The following is a 12,645-nucleotide window of genomic DNA, read 5'->3' on the forward strand; positions in this document are numbered from 1 at the left end:
CAGAAACTCAAACTTCAAGGACCCCATCACTCTCTAATTCCTAATTGTATGAATGACCTTATCAGAAAAGGTCAGCTGCTGTGTTTTTGGGAGACATTTGATTGTTTTACTGATGTAAAATCAGGGTTATCATTGATCCAGTCTGCCTTCTTGGATTAACTGGACTGAATTCCAATACACTGTTGTGTTTGTGTGCTGCTCAGAGACCACCCAATGAGGATTTCCCGTAAATACCTTGCCCTTAACCTCTTGCTTCTGTAGGTTCTTTTTTTTTTTAAAGGGCAGTACGGTGATGCAGTGGTTTGCACTGTCACCTCGCAGCAAGAAGGTTCTTGTTTTGAATCCCAGTCAGGCCGGGACCCTTCTGTGCAGAGTTTGCATGTTCTCCTCGTGTCTGTGTGGGTTTTCTCTGGGTTCAGTTCCACCCACAGTCCAAAGACATGCAGATTGGGGTTGGGTCAATTTCCCAAAGGTGGAAATGCGATTATCTCTGTATGTTGGCCCTGTCATACGCTGGCAACCCGTCCGGGGTGTACCCCACCGCTCGCCCAGTGTCAGCTGGGATTTGCTCCAGACCCCCTGCGACTCAGTTGCATAAATAAAGAATAAATGTATGTCTATTTGTATGAAATGTAACAGTGAGGCTGAATAATCTCGATGTGCGCTTGTTTTAAGGAGACATAAAACTGTTAGAATGAGTCTTTATGGGTAATTCCACAGGGGTTTCCACAAAATGAATCTTTTTAAAATGCTCCCGTGAAGATGCACATTATGTAAACAACTCTGCAAACCTACGTAGAAAAGGGTGTTATTTGGAAACTGTGGGTTAGAAGACTAACACCTCCCGAGTCTCAACAACACATTATATTGAATGTGCTGATTGGTTAATCCAAATAGAGTTGGGAGGCAGTTTAAAAACCAAACGTCTCCAACTGAAACACAGTTGATTCCCATATGTTTGTATAATAAAAAAGCCAAACATTTCTGCTTCTAGCTTCTGAAATCTGCTTACTCTGTACTCAATAAATCCCATGGAATGACCAAAACTGACAACATGGGATCTGTCTCTGCGTCTCTGACTAACCTCCTCGTTATCTGTTTATCTGTATTTCTCCACTCCAACAAATATATCAATTCAATTTATAAAAGTATACATTTCTAAACTAGCCGGTCACCTTCGGAGAAAATGTTACTCAAACAGAAGTATATAGTGAAATCACCCGCAAGTTTATTTCCCTGCAGATTGATATATATGTTTATTGGTCTAAGGAGTATTTACATGACGTTGTTTGTGGAATCGACACTGTGGATGTTCAGGGTAATGAGAGAACATGTCTGCAAGTGCAATAGTGCGGCTCCTTAATGTGTTTATAAAAGCTTTCTGAATAAATGCGGTCGATGACTTTGGTCTTTCCATTTGTTGTCAATTAGGAATATTGCAAATCCTTTAATAAGTGTCAAGCAATCAAATCAAATATCCAATATTATATTACAGAGTGTCATTTGTCCCAGGATCGGAGCTTCATGCATTGTTTGCGCCTGGTAGTGTGAGTGTTTGTGCGTGTGTGTGTGTGTGTGTGTGTGCACTCTTGACCCTTCTCTCCCATTAGCCAACCATCTTCACCCCCCACCCCCCACCCAGCAACATTCTCATTGTCAGCTGGAAATGTGATTTTAGGGGAGGCCTGACTCCCATTACCTTTGGTTCCTCTTAACCAGGCTCTCAGTCATTCCACTGGGATCTCCGACCTGCTCCTCCAGGCTCAGGGCTGCATATACAGTAGATGACCACCACTCGTTCAACACCCACTATCGCCTGGGGGGATATTACCATATTAATGCTGCACTCCACTCCTGGGAAAAATGAGTGTCATAAAAAAAATCAGCCTGGATGGATCTTTCTCAAACCCCACCCTTATCCCTCGTTCGCTCCTGCCCACACTGCTGTCCTTTTTTTTCTGCCCTCGTGCATCGGGTATCGTTTCTTGAATGTTTTTTCCTTCAGCCTCCGTGCACTACTCCTCCCATTCCTTCACACAGTCTGGTTTGAAGTGTGTTAGAGGTTGGCAGGCTTTACGCTCTTGAATTAAGAAGGCCATCTGGTGAAGAGGGAAACAGAGATGGCTGTATAGGAGGAATGAGGGAAAATGAGAGGCATGTTTTTTTCTTTCAAGTGAACGTGTAGACAGAATCCTGGGTGGGATTTTACATCTAAAGAGTAAATATTGCTGAACGCATCTGTCATTTATTCACACACACACACAGTGTTTTGGAATTGTGCCACTCTAATGTCGTGCATGTGTTGCAAACAGTGCGACACTCTATCCAGTGCTCGAAGTTTTTCATCGTTTTCAGTGAAATATTTTCACCATTCCTCTGCCTATACAGTCTTTGTGTTCACCTTCATTAAACAGACACTAACAGTACAGCAGCTGGTTTTACTTCATTTCAAACTCCAGTTAGTACTAATGTCTTTGCTGACTCCAGGCAGCATCCACTGAATAAAGATAAAGTCCTTCACACCACACCAAATATTGAACCTGGCTGTGATTGGCCCATTGGACTATGTCACTGCGTCTGCACAGCAGTATATATACTATCACAGATTGTACAACTCTTGTTTATTCAGCGCTCCACTGGGGAGCAGGCCCTCACCATCATCAAGCCAGCTTGCTCCATTAGCTTCACTTAGAAAAGTTGTTTTCTAGTCATGGAAAAGTTTAAGCAGAGTTTCGACCACTCTCTCTCATCGACTGCACAAAACTGTTCCAGAAGTTCCCAGAACTTCATGTACTGCTGAAATTCTTACAAGTGGCCGGGACATCGCAGTGGAGAGAGAGACGCCATGTTTACTTTAGTACAGCCCAATCAACTACTCAAATAATCACAACACTACCAAATACTTACAAAAGAATTAAATACTCAACAACAAAATTAAATACTGACAATACAACCAAATACTCACAACACAATTAAATACTCACAATACAACCAAATACTCACAACACAATTAAATAATCGCAACACAACAGAATATTTACAACACAATTTAATACTCACAACACAACCGAATACTCACAACACAACCAAAAATACTCTCAACACAACCCAAAATACTCTCAACACAACCCAAAATACTCTCAAATACCAGCCTCACTGCTCGTGACTTCGACAGCTTGTTTAAAAGAATGCTTTCTCAATAGAATGTGCCTGCGATCTTAATGCGCTGGATATTTCAGTGTAGAGAACAAAGACGGGGGGGTGGAGGGCCCACTGGTGAGATGGAGGCCCCCTGTGGGACTGCAGGATCGGGGAGGAGACTGACAATGTGTCAGCCAGAAATCCTTTTGTCACCATTCTTCTCTCTTGAGGCGCTTGTGCTTAAGTGCTTTACCAGTGTTTTCTTTTTCCACTGCAGAATCCTATTAAAAAAAACACATTTAACTAGTTTACATCACAGACTTGCAGTTCCTTTTGCCATTTGTGTATTTATGACAGCAATGTTTCTCACGCTGCAGAGCTGCACTACAGCCACAGTACACGCCCCAAACACTGACACCTTCTTGTTGTACACAGTTGTATTCTTTTGCTTGTCTGCGGTTGCCTTTGTATGCAAGAGACGTAGTGGTGACTTGGACCATATGCACAGACTGCTGCAATAGATTTTCACTTGTTGACAAGCGGCTGAGGGAGAAGATGGAAAGTCAGAGATACATTCATTTGGTCTGGAAGAAAAAGGAACCTCTAGGTCTCACTGACAGTTCATCAAATCTTATGCAGCATGTCATCTTATTTCTCAATTCATCAATGAATCAAAAATATATTAGAGCAACATTTAAACATAATAATGATCTGAAACAGATGCTTGTCTGTTTGGTTTGGGTTGTGTTGCCATTGAAAAGCCAAGAGATGAAAAGATCTGACTGAAGTCGGATCAGTCTGGACGGTTCGCAGTGCATGTTGCCCAGTACTCCCATAGGACCCAGCACTGTGCATGCATGGTCAGACTGGCCCACTTGTTCTGGTCTGACTTCCTTCGCACCCTCTCCATCTACAGGCAAGTTTCCATGGAAACAAGAGGGAGAGACCGAGAGGATAGAGAGAGAGAGAAAGACAAGAGAGAAAAATCCCAAAGAATGTGGTCTGCAGTCTGACTCCTGTTCAGAGTCTTATGTTGTTTTAACAGGAACCTTAGTGTTTTCAAACAGCAAGGAAGAAAAGTGAGCGTTAATATCCGCCAGCTCGGTTTTAATAATCTCTCATCAATACAGTTAATTGCTGCTTGTCGTCCTACTTGACTAGTTGATGAGACGGATCATTCTTGCTCAATAACTTACCCTGATAAACTTCTTCCACACTCAGCGCTGCTTAATTAAGCCTCTGGGATTTGTGAGGACTGACACCTGAAGAAAAACCCTGCGTCTCCTCGGTTTCCAATCCATATGAGAACCGGATCAGCTTTAACTCCTCATGTCAGAGTGTCACATTAAATCAGGATGTGGTCAGCATCATATTGATTTGCAAAAAATTGTACTAACTAGACAACACATTTTTATCTATTATCCTGATATATCATTTAAATATTTCTGGCAAAGAACTTCTAATGGTAGAGGGATTCATTATACAATTAAAATACGTGAATATTTTTTTACAAGCTATTTTACTTTTATTATCTATTTTAAAATTAAATTTTGTTATTTAAATTCATTTTCAAAATTGTATACATTATATTATATTGCCATTCTCATTTCTTAAAATTTTGCATTTTGTATTTAAACATTGCTTAAAGTACTATATAAATCAGGGTTTTCTTCTTCTTGTAATTATTAATAATAATACTGTGATTGTTATTATTATTACTGTTGTAGCTGTTGTCATAATTTTTTTCAACTGCTGGACCAATTCATTTATTTGTTGTCAAGCTGAGAGATGAGAACATTAATGCCACTTTCATATATCTCCATCATACAGTTGTTTCAGACAGAAATCGGGCCTATTTACTTTGTATCTATTTAAAAAGAAAAGGCCTGTGAACTGATCAATAACCCAACAGCCCAAAAATGGCAAAGTGAAAAGAAGTTTTTAGAAATGTTACCTAAATTTCTAAAAAACCACAAACTGAAACTGTCATTTACAAAAGTATTCAGAGCTGTAACTCTGTAGAAACTGTTCTGGCAGCAGTTACAACCTTTGCACACCTGGATATGTGCAGTTTATCCTGTTCCTCCAGACAGATCCTCTCAGGCTGAATAAGATTGGATGGGAAGCGTCTGTCAACTGACATCTTCAGGCCTCTTCACAGATGTTCTATGAGGTTTGGGTTCGTGCTCTGGCTGTATCACTCGAGTGCACTCAGAGAACTGTGCATCAGCCACTTTAGAATTGTCTTTGTCTTCACGCTTCATGGCATGTTTTGATTAACGCTTAACCGCTGTCCAAGTCTCAGATAGATTGATGTTAGTTTACACAAGATACACCTAGGATATGATTACTGAAGGTTAGCTTAGTTTAGCACAAGACTGGAAAAAAGATAATCTGACTCTTTCCAAATCAGAACTGAGGATGGAGCTTCGTTCCATAACTGAATCCAACATGTTTGTGCAACAACACTGAAAACTCAAATGCTTTAGTCTTTGCCTGAGTCAAGATCCCATTAGACTTACAAACATATATATCTTTAACTGGGAAATGTAGCTGCTCACATTATTTGGAGTTGCATCCTTCCTCTGTATTGACAATGAATAATGTGCCACATCGCAAACTGCAGAATAAATGAATGAGTTTATGTAGTTCTAGATAAAACCACACTCATTTAGTCTTCTGGCAACAAAATGAATTTGTTTTTAATGCCTTTTAATTGTGTTTGGATTTTTGTTGTGTGAGTATTTAATGCGTCTTGACAAAATGATCCTTGGGGATATATGATTTAGTTTTCTCTCTGTAGACGTTCAGTGTACAGGAGCATGTGCGCATGTGATTATAAAAGAGTTGTACAATCATCTGCCTTAGAAGAGAAGTAGCATGAGGTCAGACACAGTGAAACGAGAGGAGAAAATACCACACACACTCTCATTGAAGCTCCTCACAATGACGGATTGACTATGTGATGCATGAGAACATGAGAAAACAATTTGGAGGATGCTTGTGTTGTCCTCAGTGAACTCTGTCTTCAAGCTCCGGTCAACGCTTCGTCAGTAGAATGTCTCCACAATATATTTTTCCTCTAATGTTCTGTCTGCATAACAAAAACATGTCAAATGGTAATTGCCCTTATAATTTGTGTGAAACAAATACAAATATCTTGTCAAGGTAGATTCATCTTGCTGATTATTTCACTTTCACTGAGGAATAGCACGCGTGGTGGTTGCTAACGGTCTTAATTTTATTCTGGTGTCCTTATCACAAGCCTCATCAACAACCATTAAATGATCACTTATGCAGATGATGTCAAATATTGTTTTTTGAGACGAGTCAGTCCCTGGCAGACACAATGTTTTGGAGACAAAGGGGTCATTGTGCTCCAGCTCAAAGGCTGTGACTGAATTTCTCTCTGTTTGATCTGCAGGCTGTAATCTACAAAATCTCTGAAGAAGAGGACGGAGAGGATGGCATTGATCCTGTAAATGGCCTCTGTGAGAATAAAAACAGTGGTGCTTTGAGATCTGGTGCTACTGCGCCTCACTCTTCTTCTCCTGCAGCCACCATCCAAAACTGACCGGACGCTGACCAGAAACAACAGGCAGGACATCGACCTCATTTTGCCCAGGGATATGTCATTGGGGAGATCCCCCTTGTTGGGGGTGCGCCCTGTGCCCCGTCCTCTCCGGCTGTCCCGCCTCAGCCTGCTATGCTTATGCGTGTCTCTCTTTGCCCAGGCTCCCCAAGGTTTGCCTGTGGTGGGTTACAACACTGACTTTAAGAGGGAGATCACCCTGGAAGGAGACTTGATGATTGGCGGCCTGTTCCCCGTGCACCAGAAGGGTGAGGGGGCAGAAGACTGCGGGAAGATAAACGCTCAGAGAGGGATCCAGAGACTGGAGGCCATGCTGATGGCACTGGATGAAATCAACAGGGATGAGCACATCCTGCCAGGGATCAGACTGGGAGCTCATATACTGGATACTTGCTCAAAGGACACCTACGCTCTGGAGCAGTCGCTGGAGTTTGTCCGGGCCTCCCTCACCAAAGTGGATGACAGTGAGTACACATGCCCCGACGGCTCCTACGCCATCCACGACGACGTCCCTCTCGCTATCTCTGGGGTGATAGGAGGCTCCTACAGCGATGTCTCCATTCAGGTAAGAGCTTATGAAAACATGTCAACTGCATGAGTAGGCTCGCCACACTTCTTATAAAACAATAATTAATTCTCAGTTTCCTGTTAAAGATCATCTTGGTTTGGTGCCATGAAATGAGTTGGCCAGAAGCTACATTAATATCTTCAGACAGTGCAATTAGAAAAGGTGTATCTAACTATCAGCCGCTCCTGCTGGCTTCGAGAGCGAGACAGAAAGATGAGTGAGTACGAGAATGAGGGTAAATGTGATGGATGGTCATATGACTGTCCATTTAGACTTAAGTACCATGCACAATTACCCTTTGCAAGATGTTAACACAGGGACTTAATGAGTATTGGTTCTGCAAGGAGGATCTGTTTACCTGTGTGTCCATATGCTTGGCTGATCTAATTTAGAAGATCTCTTTCTCTTTCCCGGTAATTCACACTTCAGCAGCGGTGCTGTCAGAGGCAGACATGCTACAGATGTTGTGCTCGGGACGGGCTGACAGGATGACTAGTGACGGCATGATTACTCTCAGCAGCACTGCTCCCTTCGGCTCAGTAAATCTTATGTGATGAAAGCTCTGCTAATTGGTTCTTCAAATCTTCAGCTGTAATATGGCTGCCACATCGGTGGAAATTCACATCGTTGTGAGAGGAGATAGTTTGCCATGTGGAACTGAGATTTGTAAATATCCACAAATATACATGCTTTAAAGCATTCATTTAAACTGTCCCAGCTCAGTCAGCCAGAGGACTGCTGCCTCAGAGGAAGAGTATGGTTCACCTCACTGAAGACGCAGGCGCAGCCTCGTGTTCCAGTTATCTGCTTATCTGAAGAAAGGGATTTACCTCTGCCCATCCAGAAATAATGATTGGCTTCAGATAATTGATTGAGTGTAGATACTGTCGCAAACAGCCAGCTGCATGGAGCGGGCATCCTTCTGTTCTTTGTGGTCAGGACTTGTAGTGGTCAGCAGTCTGTCGGCACTGATACGCAAACAATAAACTGACGAGAGCAGAAGTCAAGCAAAGAAAATCTTGGTTGACTGAACAGTACCAAGTCTTCAACCAAATGATTGCAGACTTACTCGACCTGGATGCTTTCTACCTGTTGGCCTCATTAGCCTGAATCCATATTAAATTATTTAAAACAAATTATTAGACCAAACACATCGAAACATGTCAATTCTGATGTCTTCTTACTTAAAGCTGACAGAGCATCTTATCGCAGACAAGTTAACACAGTGCCTTTTTATCACAGCAACGCAGTAAGTTTTCGTTTAGTCGGCTCTGGAAACTATAAACCATCCATCACTGAATCAAACTTTAAACTTTTAATGCTGCTAGGTTTAATTGTATACAATATATAATATAATATATAGGTTTAATATTCCACAATCGTACTGAACTCTCCAAACATCTCTGTTTATTTTAAAGTTGCGGTCCCCCTGCTGACAAAACACAAAGCCGAACTTACAGTACAGGGCAGTAATACATTATACAGGCAGAGAGACCCTGGGAAATGATGCATGAGGAGGATTCAGATGCACCAATAAAAAGGGATTCCTGGTGAAAAGGACAGTTTGGAAATAAAGCATTTGATGAACGAGCTGTAATTTTAGTGGAACCCTGCATCTGGGGCTCCTTGGGGAGTGCCCTTGTCTTGTGGTAATTTATGGATGTACTATTACGAGCCAGAGGTCTGAGGTCTGGCCCAGCTTCTCACTGAATCTTCCCCATCGGTAGGAGTGCACCACAGGACACAGTTCCCTCTCTCGCCATGAATAACACTTTGTATTGTAATGCAGTTCACTTGTGAGGTGTGTGCTCATTGCGGCAGATGACTACACACACACAGCCTTTGCAAATATAAACCTGGCCATATAGCTCCATTTGTTATCCATGTGTGGCTTTTTTAAAAAGTGTGATAATGATTACATAATTATATCTTCTACAAAACATAACACTGGATGAAATTGCACGCGTGTGAGATATCTTTTTAAAACAAGCGGTGCATCTTTTTACACAGACTCCTGTCCTGTTATTTTAGGGGACAATGTCAGAGATATGCATTTTGGGCATGTGAATATGTGGCATGTATGTGCTGCCGCTGGCTGTTGCTCTGTAGATGAACTTGTCCGCATTGTGTCTCTGTCCTTTGTAGCTGTAATCTATCGCCCCTCAGACCTTTGAGTGAACCAGCTTGGCTGTGTGAAAAACAGACACTTAAGTCACTTGTGTGTATTTCACCCTAAAGGCAAGGCACTCACTGGACAACCGACTATATTAGTTTAAAGGCCCCCTGATCACCATGGCGACATGGTGGAACATGGCGAACAGACAGGTGGTGAGAACGCTGAGTGCCGTCTAAATCTGTCACAATGAAGAAGCGTGTTGCCGTGCTGCTGGTGTTGCTGTGTGACAATCGCGGATATGGGGGCGGATCTGGCTGCAGGCCTGTAGCTGTGCTGGCGTTCGGGCGCAGACTGAGTTGAGCGTGGAGGCGAAGTTTCATGACGCTGTCGCGGGCTGCGTCCTGTTTTCTCCATCTGTGGTTGCAGCAGGGCTGTCTGGTGGTTTGGCAGCGGCGAGCGTGCACACCGAGGATGATGAGGGATCAGGAGAGAGATCATGTTTCGCAGAGACCCAGAGACAGTGATGGGCAGATATGATCGCTGAGAGAGACCGAGAGAGAGAATTGGGAGTGAGTCACATGGCATCATGTAGCATTGAATCCATTTGACAATCCACGCCTGTATCTTAAACAGTCAGAGGGAAGTCTGTGATGCCATCTGGACAGTTTGAATGAATCTACTTATTGGAATATTTATGTGATTTTAAATGTTTGGCCCTGAACATTTCTCCTGTGCTCTGTCTGTGCAAGGTAATGAGTAATGACCATTGCCTACAAAATATGTTCCCTGAAATCAGAAATGCTTCAATCATAAAAGATGTTTTCAACCTGTGCTGCTAAATGTGAGTCAGTGGTAAGTGAGCATCATCCCCCAGGCAAAACATCCCCATCACTGGGGTGCATTAGAGGAACAACACCTCTGGAATGTCAAATACTCAAAGGTTCGCTAAAGAATTATTCTCGGGCACGAAACACAGATAGAGGAAATTGCTGCAAACAATGGAAAATAAGCCACACGATATTATATATATAAAACTCAGGGACCTGGCTTCATCCGGGATGTTTGGATGTGATGGATAATCTCTCATTGTCCAACAGCACCTGTGTGAATTAATTGGAATATTTTAGCACACTGACTGAGATGTGGTCATTTTTTTTACTGATTAATGAAATAGGAAGAGGAAGACACTCACTTAGATACAGGCTGAAATTTAAAGATACAAATCCTGACATTTGCAGACCAAACTGTGTGAGAGAAATAATGAGGAAAATTTATGAGCCTCTGGTGAGCTCAAGCATCTCGTTTTTGTTCATCTACAAATACCTCTATTTATAGAATTGTCTTCATCTGCAGATAGACGGTGCCAACTCTGGAGCATGCATGAGTCATACATGGGACTTTAACATGGATACACACGCACACATATGACAGAATTCATGCCAGAACGAACAATAATGATGAAACGTATCAGTAAAACCATGCAATGAAAATGCATAATTCATGGGGAAAAGTAAAGAACATGCTCCCGAAATCGTAAATAATTCACATGTGATTGGATTATTCAGTCGCTTGGCAGAACTCAGTATTTGTGCAGTACAAAACTTACTGTCCACTGCACTTAGTCAATGCTTGTTTCCTGACATCAGACATCTGCGACAGGATGGCAGAAATCGGCCGAACCCCAATTTGGTTTGTCGTGTGCATGGATTTTGAAACTTCGCCGTCAGGCTGGGATGCACTGAGCAGGTCTGTGATGTTTGTATGACAGAGCACAAACTATACAGACAGGATAATGCCTGCAGGACCTGATCAAAGAGCATCCTTGCTTTAGGTTGAACAGTTTTTATTTCCACCCCGTTAAAGCTGTTGCCAGGCAACGAAATCCTAAGAAGTAAACTAATAATGATCCAGTGCGTAGTCTTAACTATGCTGTGCTTTAATGCAGGTTTGCTCCTCGAACGTGTTTGCATGTGTGCTGCAGGGCACTGCAGTGGGCTGTATATGTGTGATAGTGAGTGGAGCTAAGGACTGCTGCTGTGGGAATACAGTTTTAGAAGCACACTGAGACAGTCCTCTGGGAAGAGCAGATGGGCTTTTCATGTAGAAAAAATCATGACATCTCTACAAAGTAGGCCTGATATTTCCTGGACCAGGATGCTCTCTCTGTTTCTTCTCTCTGCATCTCTTATAGCTCTGTTATTTGACTACTGCGCCCACTGTGCCACTTGTCCCATTCCTCACTTCTTTCTGTATGTCTTTCTTCTCACTGCATCTCATCCATTCAACAATATGTTCAGCAAATCAAATTAATTGAATGAAATGTGCTGGAGATGTGCTGCAACCTCGAAGCATGTTTTTAAGACAGAAACTTCAACAACTGGTAAAATCTAGTCTTAAAGCATTTATTGATTTTATTAATAAATGTCTTTTATTGGGGTATTTAAAAAAAAAAAACTCAATGTGAGTTATTCTAGCCTGTGGTGTGTTCTGGTGCCTCAGGGGTATCTGTATGGAAACAGTGTATTTCATCTGAACAATCCTAATCTGCTGTGTAAAGCCTCACTGGGCTGCTCATTAATTCTCTTAATTAAATAAGATGAAGGAAGATCACTGCAACTGAAAGTGTGACACTGTAATCCACGGAGTGTGGCTAAAACCTCAGGTAATAAAGACGTAATGTAACATATTTAATACACGATCAAAGTTTAATCTTTCAAATCATCAGATCCTCTTTTATTGTTTTCAGTTCTCCGTGTAGACATTCTTTCTTAACATAAAGGATAAAAGCCAGGAAACGCTTTAATAATAATAATGATAACTTTACATTTCAGATTTATGTCTACAGAGTGTTACAGAGTACTTTACAACCAAACAGATAATGTAAGTAATACAATCTAGAACATAAAATATAAAAAACAAAACACAATTGCAGTGTATAGATATTGAACCTTGTTGCAATTATGATTACTTCCAAATCAGAAAACACTTTCAATTGGCTTAAACACACGATCAGAGGAAACTTTCTCTTCTGGTGTGTTGTGGCTCAGTCCTCCAGCTCTGTTTGTCTTCTCTCTTCATGTCGTCTGGGATCTAAACTTGAATATGCCTGTGCTCTTTGAACCTGTCACGGTTGAGAATCAATCAATATTGGCGGAGCCGGTAGAAGAGAGAGTTGTGGTTAAAGTGCATGCAGTACTCAAAATAATTAGTCTATCAAAATGAAATTTA

The 12,645-nt window shown here is 41.8% G+C and overlaps 1 protein-coding gene across 3 annotated transcripts in view; it reads left to right on the top strand.

The window, feature by feature from the left end:
• Positions 1 to 12,645, top strand: part of grm2a (glutamate receptor, metabotropic 2a) — a 30,669-nt gene that overhangs the window by 5,469 nt on the left and 12,555 nt on the right. For all 3 annotated transcript variants that reach the window (XM_020086390.2, XM_020086391.2, XM_069539661.1), the window contains one exon: positions 6,566 to 7,298. In XM_020086390.2, coding sequence (XP_019941949.2) covers positions 6,771 to 7,298 — 528 coding nt within the window. In that variant the 5' untranslated portion in view covers positions 6,566 to 6,770. The remainder of the gene's footprint in view (positions 1 to 6,565; positions 7,299 to 12,645) is intronic.

This window comes from Paralichthys olivaceus, chromosome 2 (assembly GCF_024713975.1).
Source record: "Paralichthys olivaceus isolate ysfri-2021 chromosome 2, ASM2471397v2, whole genome shotgun sequence".
Classification (NCBI taxonomy): Eukaryota; Metazoa; Chordata; class Actinopteri; order Pleuronectiformes; family Paralichthyidae; genus Paralichthys; species Paralichthys olivaceus.